Consider the following 16432-nt stretch of genomic DNA (forward strand, 5'->3'; position numbering starts at 1 on the left):
ATCACGCAACGATGACTCTTTTCAACAAATCATAAAGACATTGGTACCCTATATTTTATCTTCGGAGCATGAGCAGGCATAGTAGGGACTTCATTAAGACTGGTAATTCGTGCTGAATTAGGTCAACCAGGAAGCCTCATTGGTGACGATCAAATCTACAATGTAGTTGTAACCGCCCACGCTTTTGTTATAATTTTCTTCATAGTTATACCCATTATAATTGGAGGCTTTGGAAACTGACTTGTACCACTTATACTAGGAGCTCCAGATATAGCATTTCCCCGTATGAACAATATAAGATTTTGACTTCTTCCTTTTTCTTTAACATTATTATTAACAAGAGGAATAGTAGAAAGTGGAGTAGGAACTGGATGAACTGTCTACCCTCCACTCTCAGCAGCAATTGCTCACGCAGGTGCTTCCGTTGACTTAGGAATTTTCTCGCTTCATCTGGCTGGGGTCTCATCTATTTTGGGTGCAGTAAATTTTATGACAACTGCCATTAATATACGAAGAAAAGGTATAACAATAGACCGAATACCCTTATTTGTGTGATCAGTATTTATTACAGCAGTTCTTTTACTACTCTCGCTTCCTGTTTTAGCAGGAGCTATTACTATACTCTTAACAGATCGAAATTTAAATACTTCATTCTTCGATCCAGCTGGAGGTGGAGACCCAGTTCTTTACCAACATTTATTCTGGTTTTTTGGACATCCTGAAGTTTACATTCTTATTCTTCCTGCTTTTGGTATAATCTCCCACATTGTAACACAAGAATCCGGGAAAAAAGAAGCCTTTGGAACTCTAGGAATAATTTATGCTATGATAGCAATTGGAATTCTTGGCTTCGTTGTTTGAGCACACCACATATTTACTGTAGGAATGGATGTAGACACTCGAGCTTATTTTACTTCTGCAACAATAATTATTGCAGTTCCTACAGGAATTAAAATTTTTAGATGATTAGGCACCCTTCAAGGTACCCAAATCAATTACAGTCCATCACTTCTCTGAGCTCTTGGTTTTATTTTTCTCTTTACAGTTGGTGGTCTTACAGGAGTAGTTCTTGCTAATTCATCTATTGATATTATTCTTCATGACACATATTATGTTGTTGCTCACTTTCATTACGTTCTATCTATAGGTGCAGTTTTTGGCATCTTTGCAGGAATTGCTCACTGATTCCCTCTATTTACGGGCTTATCTATAAATCCTAAATGATCAAAAATTCACTTTTTAACTATATTTACAGGAGTAAATATCACTTTCTTCCCACAACATTTCTTAGGATTAAATGGAATACCACGACGATACTCTGACTATCCTGACGCATTCACCGCATGAAATGTTCTATCTTCAATTGGATCAATAATTTCTCTTGTAGCCGTTCTTAGATTCATCATTATTGTATGAGAGGCTTTAGTAGTTAAACGAACAGTTATATTTTCTTTATTCTTACCTACTTCGATTGAATGACAGCATGCTTATCCCCCAGCTGACCACAGTTATATAGAAATCCCTATAATCACTAACTACTAAAATGACAGATAGATGTGCAGGATTTAAGCTCCTGTTAGGGAAAATTATTTCCTTTTAGTAATGGCAACATGAGGTCACCTAGGATTCCAAGACAGTGCGTCACCCCTTATAGAGCAACTTATTTTCTTCCATGATCATACTATGGTAGTATTAATTTTAATTACTACTTTTGTTGGTTATATAATAGCCGCTATATTTCCTAATGCTTTTGTTAATCGTTTTCTCCTTGAAAACCAAACAATCGAAGTAATTTGAACAATTCTTCCTGCTATTATTCTCATTTTTATTGCTCTTCCTTCACTTCGGTTACTTTATCTTCTAGATGAAGTTAATAACCCTAGAATCACTCTTAAAACAATTGGACACCAATGATATTGAAGGTATGAATACTCAGACTTTCTGCAAGTAGAGTTTGACTCCTATATAACTCCATCTAACGAACTAGATTTATCTGGATTTCGACTTTTAGACGTAGACAACCGAACTGTCTTACCTATAAACACACAAGTTCGAATGTTAGTCACTGCAGCTGATGTTATTCATTCTTGAACTGTTCCAGCTCTGGGAGTAAAAGCAGATGCAATTCCGGGCCGTCTTAACCAAATTAGATTTATGGTTAACCGACCAGGATTGTTTTTTGGGCAATGCTCAGAAATTTGTGGAGCAAACCATAGATTTATACCAATTGTAGTAGAAAGTGTGTCAGTCTCAGCTTTTTTAAATTGAATCTCCTCCTCATCCGATCTATCACCCGATGACTGAAAGCAAGTATAGGTCTTTTAAACCTATCATAGTAGAGGCGCCTACTTCTGGTGGAAAAAGTTAGTTAATTAATAATATGAGCTTGTCAAGCTTAAGTAATTCCACTGGAATACTTTTTGATGCCTCAAATAGCACCTCTTTTATGATTAAATCTATTTTTTATATTTCTTATTGGATTTCTTTTATTTTTTATTCTAAACTATTTTATAAAATCTCCACTTAAAATGTCCCCTTCAATTGAACTAAAAGCTCAACACCAAAAAACCTGAAAATGATAACAAGATTATTTTCTATTTTTGAACCTTCTTCAAGAATCTTTTCATTATCAATCAATTGATTATCAACTTTTGTTGGGTTACTTTTTATTCCCTACCTTTATTGAGCAGCACCCTCACGTTGAGCATTAGTTTGATCCAAAATTATGCAACTTCTTCACAATGAATTTCAAGCAATTTTAGGACAAGCCACTAAAGGTTCAACTATTTTATTCATTTCTTTATTTAGATTTATTATATTCAATAACACTCTCGGGCTGCTCCCATATGTGTTTACTAGATCAAGACACCTTGCGATAACTCTTACGCTTGCTTTACCTTTATGGCTAACTTTTATTTTATTTGGTTGAATTAACCATACCCAACACATGCTTGCTCATATGGTTCCCCAAGGAACACCAGGGCTTCTGATACCATTTATAGTGTTAGTAGAAACTTTAAGAAATATTATTCGACCAGGAACTTTAGCCGTTCGACTAGCAGCTAACATAATTGCAGGACATCTTTTGTTGACACTTTTAGGCAATATAGGCCCTTCTTTGTCTTTGACTTTAGTGTCGTTTTTAATACTAGCTCAAATCCTTCTTTTAATACTAGAATCTGCTGTTGCAATAATTCAATCGTATGTATTTGCTGTTCTAAGGACTTTATATGCCAGAGAAGTTAACTAATGTCATCATCACACGGACACCACGCTTACCACTTAGTTGATATAAGACCCTGACCTTTAACAGGATCAGTAAGAGCCATAATACTAACCACAGGGCTTGTTAAATGATTCCACCAATTTAATATAGACTTGCTCCTGCTAAGATTTTTAGCTACTATTTTAACAATAATTCAATGATGACGAGATGTAACACGTGAAGGAACCTACCAGGGGCTCCACACCCAAGTTGTAATAAAAGGGCTTCGTTGGGGAATAATTCTTTTTATTGTATCAGAAGTATTGTTCTTTTTTTCATTTTTTTGGGCATTTTTCCATAGAAGACTTTCTCCAACAATTGAAATTGGAATATGTTGGCCACCAGTTGGTATCCAACCTTTTAATCCTTTCCAAATTCCGCTTTTAAATACAACTATTCTTTTGTCATCAGGAGCTACCGTAACATGAGCCCATCATGCTATTACAAGATCAAATCACTCAGAAGCAATTCAAAGTCTTGCTTTAACTATTTTTTTAGGATTATATTTTTCAGCTCTTCAAGCTTTCGAATATGCAGAAGCTTCTTTTACAATTGCAGATTCTGTTTATGGATCTACTTTTTTTGTAGCAACTGGTTTCCATGGGCTTCATGTTATTATTGGGACTTCCTTTTTAGCTGTTTGTTTCTACCGACTTTATAAATGTCATTTTTCTTCAGACCATCATTTTGGTTTTGAAGCAGCTGCTTGATACTGACACTTTGTAGATGTTGTTTGGTTATTTTTATATATCTTTATCTATTGATGAGGAGGTTAATTAATTTTTTAATATAACAAGTATATTTGGCTTCCAACCAAAAAGTCTAGAATTTCTAGAAAAATTAATTTTTATTATATTTATTGTAGTTTCAACAACTTTTGTAATTAGATCTGTAGTTATAATCCTTGCCTCGATTTTGTCAAAAAAACTTATTACAGATCGAGAAAAAAATTCCCCATTTGAGTGTGGATTTGATCCTAAAGGCTCAGCTCGACTTCCTTTTTCTTTACGATTCTTTTTAATTGCAGTTATTTTCTTGATTTTTGATGTAGAAATTACTCTTTTACTTCCCCTTGCCTCAATTATTCATTTAACAAACATATTTTCTTGAGCCCTTACTGGGGTTTTATTTTTATTAATTCTGCTTTTTGGACTTTACTATGAATGACACCAAGGCGCCTTAGAATGATCTTATTAGAGCTATATTCAATTTATGATTTATGAGTTGCATTCATAAGGTGTTTTTTATAAACTAGCTTTAAGATTAAAAAGCGAAGTATTGCACTTAGTTTCGGCCTAAGCTTTGATCTGTTATAGGTCTTTAATCTTTGAAAGAAGCCAAAATAGAGGCCCATCACTGTTAATGATGAAACTGGATTTTTTATCCCTTTCAAGGAAATATTTATGCCAAAAAAAGAAGCTTCTAACTTCATTTTAAGCGGTTGAATTCCGTTTATATTTCTTTTTTATAGTGTAAATAACACGCTACATTTTCGTTGTAGAACTGAAGTACTAACTTCTAAAAATTTTGATTAGTTACAAAAAAATTAGATTTTGGTTATGAAATTGTTACTTACAGGCAAATTTGCCACCGTTGCTGCTTCAAAGCAAAATTCTAATCTTAAATTATATAAGTAAATTATAATAAAAAATACAACAATTACTCAAAATAAAAACCTTTTTATATAAATTCTTACACTTCTATTTTGAGAAACTTGAAGGTACCCTGATTGATGTATAACATTAGAATACAAACCTTGACCCCCAAAATGTTCGGATCATCCATAGTCACCAACCTTCATACATGCGCCCGCAGTTTTTAACCTAACATGACTCAAATTAAATGTAGATAAAAAAGGTATAAACCACATAGACCCTATAAACACAACTTTACTATAACTTTTTAATCTACGTAACCTATAGTTTACACTTATAATATTTAAAAGATAACCAATTAAAGCTCCTAACACTCTTAATGCTAAAGCCAACACTTTAAACGTGAAAGTTAAACAAATTATATATGATTCAGGGAAAATCACTCAAGACAAAAAAGCTCCACCCGTGACACCACCAATCCTCAATCTTATCATTGATCTAGTTATAACAACACTTTTATCGTTAACTTGACTCATCCTTCTTAAATTAAATAGACCAGTCAAACTATAATAAACTAAACGAAATCTATAACAAACAGTTAATCCTGTAGCCAAAGCATATAAAACGAAAGCTAATAAATTAATATTTCTTATAAAAGCCACTTCTAAAATTAAATCTTTAGAATAAAATCCTGCCAAAAATGGTATTCCACATAAAGCTAAATTAGCCAAATTTATACAAGTTCTAGTTAAAGGTATTCTAAAAACTAATCTTCCTATACAACGGATATCTTGGTATTCTTTTACAGCATGAATAACTACTCCAGCACATATAAATAAGAGTGCCTTGAACAAAGCATGAGCTAATAAATGGAAAAAAGCTAAGTCAGCAAAACCAAGAGCTAAAATCCTTAGTATTACACCAAGTTGACTTAATGTTGATAAAGCAATAATCTTTTTTAAATCATACTCAAAATTAGCCCCTAATCCTGCTATAAATATTGTCAGACAAGAAATAATTAATAAAACAGATTGGGCTTCTGATCCTATTAAAGCTGGGCTAAAACGAATTAATAAATAAACACCTGCCGTAACTAGAGTAGAAGAATGAACTAGTGCAGACACTGGAGTAGGAGCTGCCATGGCAGCTGGAAGCCAAGCAGAAAAGGGGATTTGAGCCCTTTTTGTTATAGCTGCTATGACAACTAAACATTTTATTAATAACAAATTAGAATCCCTTATATATCTTCTGTATAAAATAAAATTTCAACCTCCTGCTATAAATATTAAAGAGATTCTAAGAAGAATAGCAACGTCACCAACTCGGTTAGACAAAACTGTTAGTATTCCTGCATTTGCAGATTTTTCATTTTGGTAAAAAATAACTAATGCGTATGATACTAAACCTAGCCCATCCCAACCTAATAAAATTCTAATTATATTTGGCCTTACAATTAAAGCACCTATAGACAATACAAAAGCAAGAACTAAATATATGAAGCGATTAAATCTTTTGTCTCCCTCTATATAATCACCTCTGTAGAATAACACTATTGAAGAAATAAAAAGTACAAATCCTAAAAATATAAAAGAAATTCAATCAAAAATTAAAGTCATTACGACTGAAGAAGAATTTAAAGTTATAATTTCCCATTCAATTATTGTCACACTGTTATAATATAAACTTGTAAGAGACAACAAAATACAACTAAAAGCCCTTCTGCATAAAAATACCAATCTAGTTAAATGTATAGTAATATATCAAATCACGGTTTAAAATAAATAACTTATAATTTCGGCACCACAAACCAACGTTTTTATTAAACTATTTAAACTAAAATCTTGGTAAAATTATAGCCGTTTTTACAATAAGAACATTTAAAGGCAATCAATGTAATATTAAAACTAAGTATTCAGAAACTTTTCCAGAACAACAAGAAAACAATGAATTAAAAAACAACCCATGCTGTCTTATCGAATATATGTATAAAGTGTACGCAGCTCTAAAAAAAGACAATAAACCAATCCCAAACATGCTAAGCTTTCTTCATCTTACTACACTTAAAATTAGTCTAATTTCTCCTAATAAATTAATTGTAGGAGGAGCTGCTATATTACCAATCCTCAATAAAAATCACCACAATCCCAAACTAGGTATAAAATTCAATAAACCTTTATTCACCAATAATCTTCGACTTCCTAAACGCTCGTAAACTATGTTAGCAAGACAAAAAAGTCCAGACGAGCATAATCCATGCCCCACCATAATTACTACAGCTCCAGTTTGACCCCATCAACCAAAAACTACTAGTCCTCTCAATACCAAGCCTATATGGGCTACTGAAGAATAAGCAATCAATGACTTAATATCTACTTGACGTAAACATATAAATCTTACAATTACCCCACCTAAAATTCTCACACTAACTCAAAATCAAGAAAATATTTTATTTACTTCAGGAAATAAAAAGAGAACACGAATCAAACCATAACCACCTAATTTTAATAAAACACCAGCCAAAATTATAGATCCAGCTACAGGAGCTTCAACATGAGCCTTTGGAAGTCATAAATGAACTAGATATATAGGAAGTTTTACTACAAAAGCAAAAATTGTACAAAAATACCACATAAAAGTAATAAAATTAGATCTTTCAGCGCATGGTACTAAACCTATTGTTAGACTACCACCCAATCTGTAAAATCTTAATAGAGAAACAAGCAAAGGCAAAGAGGCAAACAATGTATAAAATAACATATAAACTCCAGCCTGAATTCGCTCAGGTTGATAACCCCAGCCTAAAATTAAAATTAAAGTAGGAATTAAAGATCTTTCAAATCTAATATAAAACAAAAGATAATCTGTTGCTGAAAACGTTAAAAGCAATGCTAACAGCAATAGTAAATTTACAACTAAAAACCCTCTAGGAGAATTATTTGTTTTTTTAATTCTTTGACTTGCACAAATAACTAGTGCCATAATTCATATTCTTAATATAATTAAAATAAAACCTAAATGATCAGAACCTAATCTTAATCCCAACCCCGAAACAGAAAAGTCATGTCCCATAAAACACCTAAAAATAAAACACATTAAAAATAAAGAAATTTGAATAAACCACCACTCTTTAACAAACGCAATCAATAAAATATTTATAAAAATGAACTTTAACATTGTAGTGTTCTAAAACTTCTGAAACAATCGTTACCATGAGTCCGCACAATAGAAATCAATAAAGAAAGACCCAAAGCACCCTCACAAGCTGCTATAGTTAAAAAAAATAAAGTAAAATAAGCTTCGATTCCTACTTTAGCTAAACAAATTACTATGACTCAAAAAATGCCTAATATAATAAATTCTAAACTTAGAAGGACTCTAAGTAAATGTTTTCGGTTAGAAACAAAATTTCATAACCCACAAAAAACAACGATAAGAGGAACAAAAATAAATATTAATCTAAGAATTGACATTAGTTTTAATAGTTTAAACCAAAACTTTGGTCTTGTAAACCAAAAATGAAATTTATTTTCTTAAAACTTCAGAGAAAAAAGTAAACTTTTATCTTTAATTCCCAAAACTAATATTTTATTAAACTACTCTCTGAAATCTTATTTTTTATTCTTCCTCTTATTTTTGTAACTTCATTACTTTTTACACGTCTTATTCATCCTTTATCTATATGTCTCACATTATTAATACAAACTGTTATGATTTCGCTTGCGGCAGGGTTGAACAACAATTCTTTTTGATTTTCATACATTCTTTTTCTTATTTTCTTAGGGGCTATACTAGTGTTATTTATTTATGTTGCCTCACTTGCTTCTAACGAACCATTCAAATTTTCAGCTACAGCTCTAATAGTTATTTCAAGATTTTCTTTATTTTTGACAATTTTTATAATACTAAAAGACCCTCTTTATATTACTCCTGATATTTCTATTATTAGATCAGCGATTTCTTCAGATATGTTTTCACTTGATACTACTTCTACTCTAGTAAGAACTATTTATAGACCTCCAGCAATATCTTTTACTTTATTTATAGTTCTTTACCTCCTATTGACTCTTATCGTTATTGTAAAAATTGTTAATCTTTATTCAAGACCACTTCGACTATCCTATTAATGACGACACCTATTCGCAAAAGCCATCCCCTTTTTAAAATTGCTAACGGAGCTTTAGTAGATATACCTATTCCAAGAAATATTTCAACATTCTGAAATTTTGGATCTTTACTAGGCTTATGTTTAGTTGTCCAAATTGTTACTGGTCTTTTTCTTGCTATACACTATACTGCTCATATTGATTTAGCTTTCTCAAGTGTTGCTCATATTTGTCGAGATGTAAATTACGGGTGACTTCTTCGTACACTCCATGCTAATGGAGCTTCCTTTTTCTTTATTTGCCTTTACTTACATATTGGACGTGGTATGTATTATGGATCCTACTTATTTTTTCATGCTTGAATAGTGGGTGTTGTTATTTTATTCATAGTTATAGCAACAGCTTTTCTAGGTTATGTTTTACCTTGGGGTCAAATATCTTTCTGGGGTGCAACAGTTATTACTAACCTTTTTTCTGCTATCCCTTATATTGGCACTGAACTTGTACAATGAATTTGAGGTGGATTTGCAGTTGATAATGCAACACTAACTCGATTTTTTACAATTCATTTTTTGTTACCATTTTTAGTAGCAGCAGCGACTCTTATCCATATTTTATTTATTCATCAAACTGGAGCTAACAACCCACTTGGAATTGCAAGACATATTGATAAAGTTCCATTCCATCCTTATTTCACTTTTAAAGATGTTGTTGGATTTATAGTTATACTAACCGCATTAATTTTATTGACTCTTCTAAATCCCTACCTTCTTGGAGACCCTGACAACTTTGTCCCGGCTAATCCACTCGTTACACCAGCACATATTCAACCTGAATGATACTTTTTATTTGCATATGCTATCTTGCGATCAATTCCAAACAAATTAGGAGGAGTAATCGCCCTGGCTATATCAATCGCAATTTTAATAATTTTACCTTTTACCCATACTTCTAAATTTCGAAGATTAACTTTTTATCCTTTAAATCAAATTTTATTTTGATCTTTAATTGCAATTGTTATTCTTCTAACCTGAATTGGAGCTCGACCTGTTGAGGATCCTTTTGTTATTACAGGGCAAATTCTAACAGTAGTGTATTTCCTTTACTACATTGTCAATCCTCTTTCACTTTTATTGTGAGATAAACTGCTTGATTGATAGTTTAGTTTATTTAAAACAGATGTTTTGAAAACATCAATAAGGACACTAAAACGTCTTAACTATCATGACATTTTCAATATACTAAATTAGTTATAAACTAAATTATAGAACAATAACATAGTATTTTTATACCCATGAAAAAAATTAAATAATTAAGAGAAACTGGTAAAAATCTTTTTCAAGCTAACCCTATTAATTTATCGTAACGAAGACGAGGAAGAGTTCCTCGAACTCAAATAAATGCAAATCTTACTCCTACCAGCTTTGCATAAAAAAGGGGGCTAGAAGGACCTCCACCTAAAAATAATAATGCAAACAGCGCTCTTATAAACAAAATTCTAGCATACTCAGCCATAAAAATTAAAGCAAAACCACCTCTTCTGTACTCGGTATTAAACCCAGACACTAACTCAGATTCGCCTTCCGCAAAATCGAAAGGAGTTCGGTTTGTCTCAGCTAAACAAGAAGCAAACCAAATTAAAGCTAACGGCAACGTGACCCACAAAAATCATACACTTTCTTGGTATAAATTAAAAAGTTCTAAACTAAAACCTCCCACTAAAAAAATAAAAGAAAGCAAAATTAAAGCAAGACTAACTTCATAAGAAATAGTCTGAGCAACAGCCCGAAGCCTACCTAACAAAGAATATTTACAATTAGAAGCCCAACCAGCTCTTATAGTTGAATAAACACCTAATCCTAAACAACACAAGAAAAAAAGTACTCCTATATTTAAATTTATTATTCCAATTTCATAAGGAATTACTAACCATACAATTAATGCAGTAAACAAACTAAAAACAGGTGAAGCATAATATGGAAGAAAATTAGATTTTACAGGTACTGTCTGCTCTTTAGTAAATAACTTCACAGCATCCGCAAAGGGTTGTAGCAATCCAATAAAACCAACTTTATTTGGTCCTTTACGAATTTGAATATATCCTAAAATTTTACGTTCTAACAAAGTAACAAATGCAACACCCACAAGAACACAAATAATTAAAATTAAATAACTCACAAATATAACTAAAGCCATCACAAACAGTTTTATTCAAACATGTTTGAATAAACGTTTATTACTTATAGAAAACTCTATCTAATTAGATCCTAAGTCTAACGCATCACATCTGCCAAAGTAATATAGTTAATCTATACTTAAAAATTATTTTAATTACTAAATCCTTTCGTACTAAAGTAATTTTTATTTTCTTAAAAGATAGAAACCAACCTGGCTCACGCCGGTTTGAACTCAAATCATGTAAAAATTTAAAGGTCGAACAGACCTACCTCCACAACTCCTACGCCATGGCGAATTTTTAATTCAACATCGAGGTCGCAAACTTTTTTGTCGATATGAACTCTCAAAATAAATAACGCTGTTATCCCTAAAGTAACTTAAATTTTTAATCAACAACAAGGATCATTACACACAAATATCTCTGTATTTTAAATTTAAACAGTTACAAATTATATCATCGTCGCCCCAACGAAATAATTTAGTATATAAATAATATTAAACTTTCAACTCATCTAATTATATACTAAATTATTAAGCTTTATAGGGTCTTATCGTCCCTTTAAAATATTTAAGCCTTTTCACTTAAAAGTCAAATTCAATTTTTGTGTTTGAGACAGTTTGCTTCTTGTCCAACCATTCATACAAGCCTCCAATTAAGAGACTAATGACTATGCTACCTTCGCACGGTTAAAATACCGCGGCCCTTTAGTTTGATCCCAGTGGGCAGGTTAGACTTTATAAACCATCATATAGACATGTTTTTGATAAACAGGCAGAAGCTTTATTTGCCGAGTTCCTTAACCCACACCAATCAATATTTAAAATTTGTTAATTTTTTAATATTTTACTATTTACAAAATTTTCTACTAATAAAATCATTTTATCTATAAATACAAAGATTATCAACATTTTTAGATACAAATACAAGAAGAATATAAATAACTTTAACTCAAAAATTAGTTAAAACACTTTATTCATATGGCTACTTCTAAGCCTAATTCAACTATTAAATAAATTTCTTCTATACTTTTTTATATTTTGAATAAGAAGCTCAACCCTCCTATTCTTACATTTAACTTTCTTTAAATATTAAAACTGAATTAAATTCATTTCTCTAAAAACCAGATATCAAAGGAATCGTTTAACATTTCACCACTAAATTAATATTAAAGATATTTATGCCACAATAACCTTTTTATCAATTTAGCTCTTCCTTTTTCGGGATCAAAAAACTACTTTTAAAATTTTAATTTTCCCTGATACACAAGGTACAAAAATTTACTTTTGCTTTCTTATTATTAAATTTTCATTTATTTCACTATTCTTTTACAATACTTTTAACTCTAGCCTTCATCTCAGTTTTCGATTCAAAATTTTAGATTTCTACTTACTTTTTTTATATAAAAATATTTTTCTCATTTATATTTTAACACTAAATAACAATAGCAAAGATTTATAATACTCAAAATATAATCGATTTGCACGATAAACCTTCTCAACGTAAGTGAGATGCTAAACTATAAAGCTTTATTTCGATTATTTCTAGGGACACTTTCCAGTACACCTACTATGTTACGACTTATTTCATTTTAAATGAAAGTGACGGGCGATATGTACATAATTTAGAGCTTATACCAAAAAGGCTTATTAAACTTTTTTTACAATTACATCCACCTTCTTTAAAAATAGTTCTATTTTCAATCCGTTATAAATAAATATTATTGTAACTCATTTCTACTTATCTATCAGCTGCACCTTGATCTAATATATTTAATTTTTTAATCCCAATAATTAACTTTTTCAAGATTATTTAATAATGACGGTATACAAACTGTAAAATTTACCAAGATAAGTAAGATTCTGCGTGTTTTATCGTTTATAGAACAAGTTCCTCTAACAAGACTAAAATACCGCCAAATTCTTTGATTTTAAAGAATATAACTATTAATATTCAAGCATTTAAATTTTACTCCCAGATGTAATAGGGTATCTAATCCTAGTTCATACCCTGGCATCTACAGTTTCATCTTTATTATATACTAGTTTAATTTACTAATTAACAATCTAATTTTACCTTTTATTAAAATAAACTAAACTAACTTATAAATTTTTAATTAACTGTTAACTAAATTACTTTTACTTAATCTTAAAGTGTAACCGCGACTGCTGGCACAAAACTTAGTCAGACTTTTTATAACTACCAAATCAGGCTACCGCCCATAATTTAATATTTTATACTGTGATTTTAATTTTCTTACCACGATTTCTACTTTTTAATTAAACTTATTTTTAATAAATTTACTTGCTTCTTTTTCCACACAATTATTTACATGTATTTACCAGTTATAACGTAAAAGTATTAAGCAAGAATCAAACTTCCATGAGTGTACAAATAATATTTTTTTAATTTTTGACGATTAAATAAACATACTAAAATTAAAGAAATTTATTATCAACATTGAAATTAACAATATAAATATAATTACAAATATAAATAATTAAACAAATTATATCAGTCATTTATTACCAAAAAAAATTTGTCCCACGCCAAAGTCAACCCAAAAAATTATGAAGGTAAAATACCATTTGATACAACTTTAAAAGAAACTCCGACAAAATTGAAAATTGTTATGAAGTTTGTTAGAAATGCTAACTAACTCCCTAACAACAAAATGAAGTTCTGAGTTAGTTAGCACTCTCCACTAACTTCCTAACCTTAAACAAAATATTTGAATTATAGTAATTTATCTACATATTTTAAACCTAAAAATTAAATTTTTAAAAGTACTGGTCTGCTTCAAAACGCATCAATATACTAAAAACAGAAATTTTAATTATGATTTTTTTTTTTAAATTAAAATATAAGTATTTTAAAATATGAAACCGCATATGGGTCGTTACCATGCGCCCGCAACTTCAATTTTTTTTTAAAAAAATGAGAATTTGCCTTCATTATAAATAATCTTATTAAACCTACCATATTTAAATAAAAATTTTTGCCAAAATCTAACCAACTATGCAGCTAAAATCATTCTTAATTTTGTATCATTATAATTCTCAACAAAGATACAAGTTAGGGAGCTAGTTAAGAATGTCCACTAGCTCCCTAACTTATATTTTTTGCTATCAACAGTAGAATAAACTTACCATACAAAAAAATAGTTAGGGAGCCCGTTGGGAAAATCAAGATTCTCATGAAACTTAGGAAAATCTTTTCTAATCATATATTCAAGACCCTATATGGGTCGCTCCCATGCGCCCGCAACTTCAATTTTGTGAGAAATTTAACACAAACCTCATTTTTTTGCTCGAAAATAAAAGTTCTGGTCTTAAAGTTGAATAGAAGATTTCCCATACGGAAGTAAAACTTTGTACCTTCTTAAAATTGCACTATTTTTCTAATTATATATACATTTAAATATATGTAAGGAGAGAGCTCGTAACCTAGTCTTTCAACTAAAATTATACACAAGAGAGCAAAAATATATTTTTAAGGCGAATCTAAAATGTAAACTTATATAATTTCATTGAAATGCCTCGTCAACTGAAAAGTCGATAATTTAGCTGTATAAATCAACTAAATAAGATCCATAATGAAATCTAAGCCCTTTAAAATGGTCCCTTCTTCCTGAGGGGAGGTCCCATTTCCCAACGGGCTTAGATTTCTATTGGGAGAGGGAATTTTATAATTACAGAAGGCTGTGTATAAATCACAATTGTCCCAAATATATAATATTAAATTAATTATATACATTTATATGTATATATAATATATATATATACTACTATAAATTATATTTTCTTAATTTTCTGTTTTTTTATTTTTTATTTTACTAATAATATTTCTATTAACTTCATTTTATTAAAATATGATGCCTGAAAAAGGGCTGTCTTGATAGGACAGATTATGTAATTTTTTTACTCATGTTATCTATATACAATGGAATTCCACCAATTCTTTAAAGATCAAAACTTTTCGTGCCGTTTACACCAGTATACAAAAGATAAGCTAATTCTAAGCTAATGGGTTCATACCCCGTTTATGAGAGCATAAACCTCTCTCTTTTTAATGCTAATTTCTCCGTCTCAATTAATATTTATTTTGACCCTTATTTCAGGAACAATTTTATCTATTTCTTCTACTTCATGATTTGGGGCATGAGCAGGCTTAGAATTAAATCTTTTATCTTTTATCCCTTTAATTATTACAAAAAATAATCAATATTCTTCTGAGTCTGCACTTAAATACTTTCTTGTCCAAGCTTTAGGATCTGCTATTATTATTTTTTCAGCCTCAATTATATTAATTTCCCCCAGTTTTGCACCGCTTTGTCTAGCCCTTGCTCTTCTTCTCAAACTAGGAGCAGCTCCATTTCATTTTTGGTTCCCTCAAGTTATAGAAGGAATAAATTGAATCCAATCTATTGTGCTCATAACCATTCAAAAAATTGCTCCTATACTTCTGCTCTCATACCTTACTTTTAACTATTTAGTCACAACTATTTTGTTTTATGCAATTATTCTTTCAGCAATCATTGGAGCAGTTGGTGGTATTAATCAAACTTTACTTCGAAAAATTATAGCTTTTTCTTCTATTAACCACATAGCATGAATACTTTCTGCTATTTTAATTAGTGAAAATATATGAACAATATATTTTCTTTTTTACTCTTTAATATCTTCTTCAGTAGCATTAATCTTTCACTTCCAGCAGATTTTTCATTTTTCCCAAATTACTTCCAATAATGCTTCCCCATTACCTAATAAAATTCTTATACTTTTATCTTTGCTTTCTCTAGGAGGTCTACCTCCTTTCACTGGTTTTTTCCCTAAATGAATTTTAATTCAAGAAATAACTTCTAGTTATTTCTTCATACCCTTATTAGTTCTTCTGGCATCTACTTTGATTTCCCTATATTACTATTTGCGAATCTCAATTTCGGCATTTGTTCTTTTTTCACCAAAATTGAAATGATCCTCTCCACATCGAAGACAAAGACTTTTCACCCCTTTAATGGCATTTATCAATCTTTTTGGACTTTTTATCCCATCAGTTTTTATTATATTCTAAGATTTTAAGTTATTTAAACTAACATCCTTCAAAGTTGTCAAAAAAAGAAAATCTTTTAAATCTTAAAATACTTTCATTTTTATATCTTTTTAAGCTCCAGTGATATACACATCTTTAGATTTGCAATCTAACGTCTTAATAATTTCCACTATGCAGCCTAATAAGAAAGTTTAAACTTGTTTATAGATTTACAATCTATCGCCTATTCCTCAGCCACCTT

At 30.5% G+C, this 16432-nt stretch overlaps 13 protein-coding genes across 13 annotated transcripts, besides 25 other annotated features; 9 read left to right on the forward strand and 4 right to left on the reverse strand. All coding sequences in view use genetic code 5, as the record gives it.

Moving 5' to 3' along the window:
- COX1 lies at positions 1-1537 on the forward strand (the record flags this gene model as incomplete). The annotated part of the gene is made up of 1 exon: positions 1-1537. Coding sequence (YP_004563971.1; cytochrome c oxidase subunit I) is annotated over positions 1-1537 (1537 nt in total), but the record flags it as incomplete, so codon positions are not given.
- Positions 1538-1602, forward strand: a tRNA (tRNA-Leu).
- On the forward strand, positions 1603-2290 carry COX2. The gene has a single exon. Coding sequence (YP_004563972.1; cytochrome c oxidase subunit II) is annotated over positions 1603-2290 (688 nt in total).
- Positions 2291-2358, forward strand: a tRNA (tRNA-Lys).
- Positions 2359-2423, forward strand: a tRNA (tRNA-Asp).
- On the forward strand, positions 2424-2582 carry ATP8. The gene has a single exon. A coding sequence (YP_004563973.1; ATP synthase F0 subunit 8) covers positions 2424-2582, from the start codon at positions 2424-2426 to the stop codon at positions 2580-2582; it is 159 nt and encodes a 52-aa protein.
- Positions 2576-3249, forward strand: ATP6. The gene has a single exon. Coding sequence (YP_004563974.1; ATP synthase F0 subunit 6) is annotated over positions 2576-3249 (674 nt in total).
- COX3 lies at positions 3250-4041 on the forward strand. Its single transcript has one exon. A coding sequence (YP_004563975.1; cytochrome c oxidase subunit III) covers positions 3250-4041, from the start codon at positions 3250-3252 to the stop codon at positions 4039-4041; it is 792 nt and encodes a 263-aa protein.
- Positions 4042-4043: 2 nt separating this feature from the next.
- Positions 4044-4108, forward strand: a tRNA (tRNA-Gly).
- On the forward strand, positions 4109-4460 carry ND3. The gene has a single exon. Coding sequence (YP_004563976.1; NADH dehydrogenase subunit 3) is annotated over positions 4109-4460 (352 nt in total).
- Positions 4461-4525, forward strand: a tRNA (tRNA-Ala).
- Position 4526: 1 nt separating this feature from the next.
- Positions 4527-4592, forward strand: a tRNA (tRNA-Arg).
- Positions 4593-4659, forward strand: a tRNA (tRNA-Asn).
- Positions 4660-4727, forward strand: a tRNA (tRNA-Ser).
- Positions 4727-4792, forward strand: a tRNA (tRNA-Glu).
- Positions 4793-4833: 41 nt separating this feature from the next.
- Positions 4834-4900, reverse strand: a tRNA (tRNA-Phe).
- ND5 lies at positions 4901-6626 on the reverse strand. The gene has a single exon. Coding sequence (YP_004563977.1; NADH dehydrogenase subunit 5) is annotated over positions 4901-6626 (1726 nt in total).
- Positions 6627-6629: 3 nt separating this feature from the next.
- Positions 6630-6694, reverse strand: a tRNA (tRNA-His).
- ND4 lies at positions 6695-8034 on the reverse strand. Its single transcript has one exon. Coding sequence (YP_004563978.1; NADH dehydrogenase subunit 4) is annotated over positions 6695-8034 (1340 nt in total).
- On the reverse strand, positions 8028-8330 carry ND4L. Its single transcript has one exon. A coding sequence (YP_004563979.1; NADH dehydrogenase subunit 4L) covers positions 8028-8330, from the start codon at positions 8328-8330 to the stop codon at positions 8028-8030; it is 303 nt and encodes a 100-aa protein.
- Positions 8331-8332: 2 nt separating this feature from the next.
- Positions 8333-8398, forward strand: a tRNA (tRNA-Thr).
- Positions 8399-8463, reverse strand: a tRNA (tRNA-Pro).
- A 2-nt stretch (positions 8464-8465) lies between these two features.
- Positions 8466-8984, forward strand: ND6. Its single transcript has one exon. A coding sequence (YP_004563980.1; NADH dehydrogenase subunit 6) covers positions 8466-8984, from the start codon at positions 8466-8468 to the stop codon at positions 8982-8984; it is 519 nt and encodes a 172-aa protein.
- Positions 8984-10118, forward strand: CYTB. The gene has a single exon. Coding sequence (YP_004563981.1; cytochrome b) is annotated over positions 8984-10118 (1135 nt in total).
- Positions 10119-10188, forward strand: a tRNA (tRNA-Ser).
- Positions 10189-10220: 32 nt separating this feature from the next.
- ND1 lies at positions 10221-11159 on the reverse strand. The gene has a single exon. A coding sequence (YP_004563982.1; NADH dehydrogenase subunit 1) covers positions 10221-11159, from the start codon at positions 11157-11159 to the stop codon at positions 10221-10223; it is 939 nt and encodes a 312-aa protein.
- Positions 11160-11197: 38 nt separating this feature from the next.
- Positions 11198-11263, reverse strand: a tRNA (tRNA-Leu).
- Positions 11264-12603, reverse strand: an rRNA (l-rRNA).
- Positions 12604-12676, reverse strand: a tRNA (tRNA-Val).
- Positions 12677-13519, reverse strand: an rRNA (s-rRNA).
- Positions 13520-15007: a D loop (putative control region).
- Positions 15008-15071, forward strand: a tRNA (tRNA-Ile).
- Position 15072: 1 nt separating this feature from the next.
- Positions 15073-15141, reverse strand: a tRNA (tRNA-Gln).
- Positions 15140-15210, forward strand: a tRNA (tRNA-Met).
- On the forward strand, positions 15211-16210 carry ND2. The gene has a single exon. Coding sequence (YP_004563983.1; NADH dehydrogenase subunit 2) is annotated over positions 15211-16210 (1000 nt in total).
- Positions 16211-16277, forward strand: a tRNA (tRNA-Trp).
- Positions 16278-16303: 26 nt separating this feature from the next.
- Positions 16304-16370, reverse strand: a tRNA (tRNA-Cys).
- Positions 16370-16432, reverse strand: a tRNA (tRNA-Tyr).

This window comes from Homarus americanus, mitochondrion (genome assembly GCF_018991925.1).
Source record: "Homarus americanus mitochondrion, complete genome".
Lineage (NCBI taxonomy): Eukaryota > Metazoa > Arthropoda > Malacostraca > Decapoda > Nephropidae > Homarus > Homarus americanus.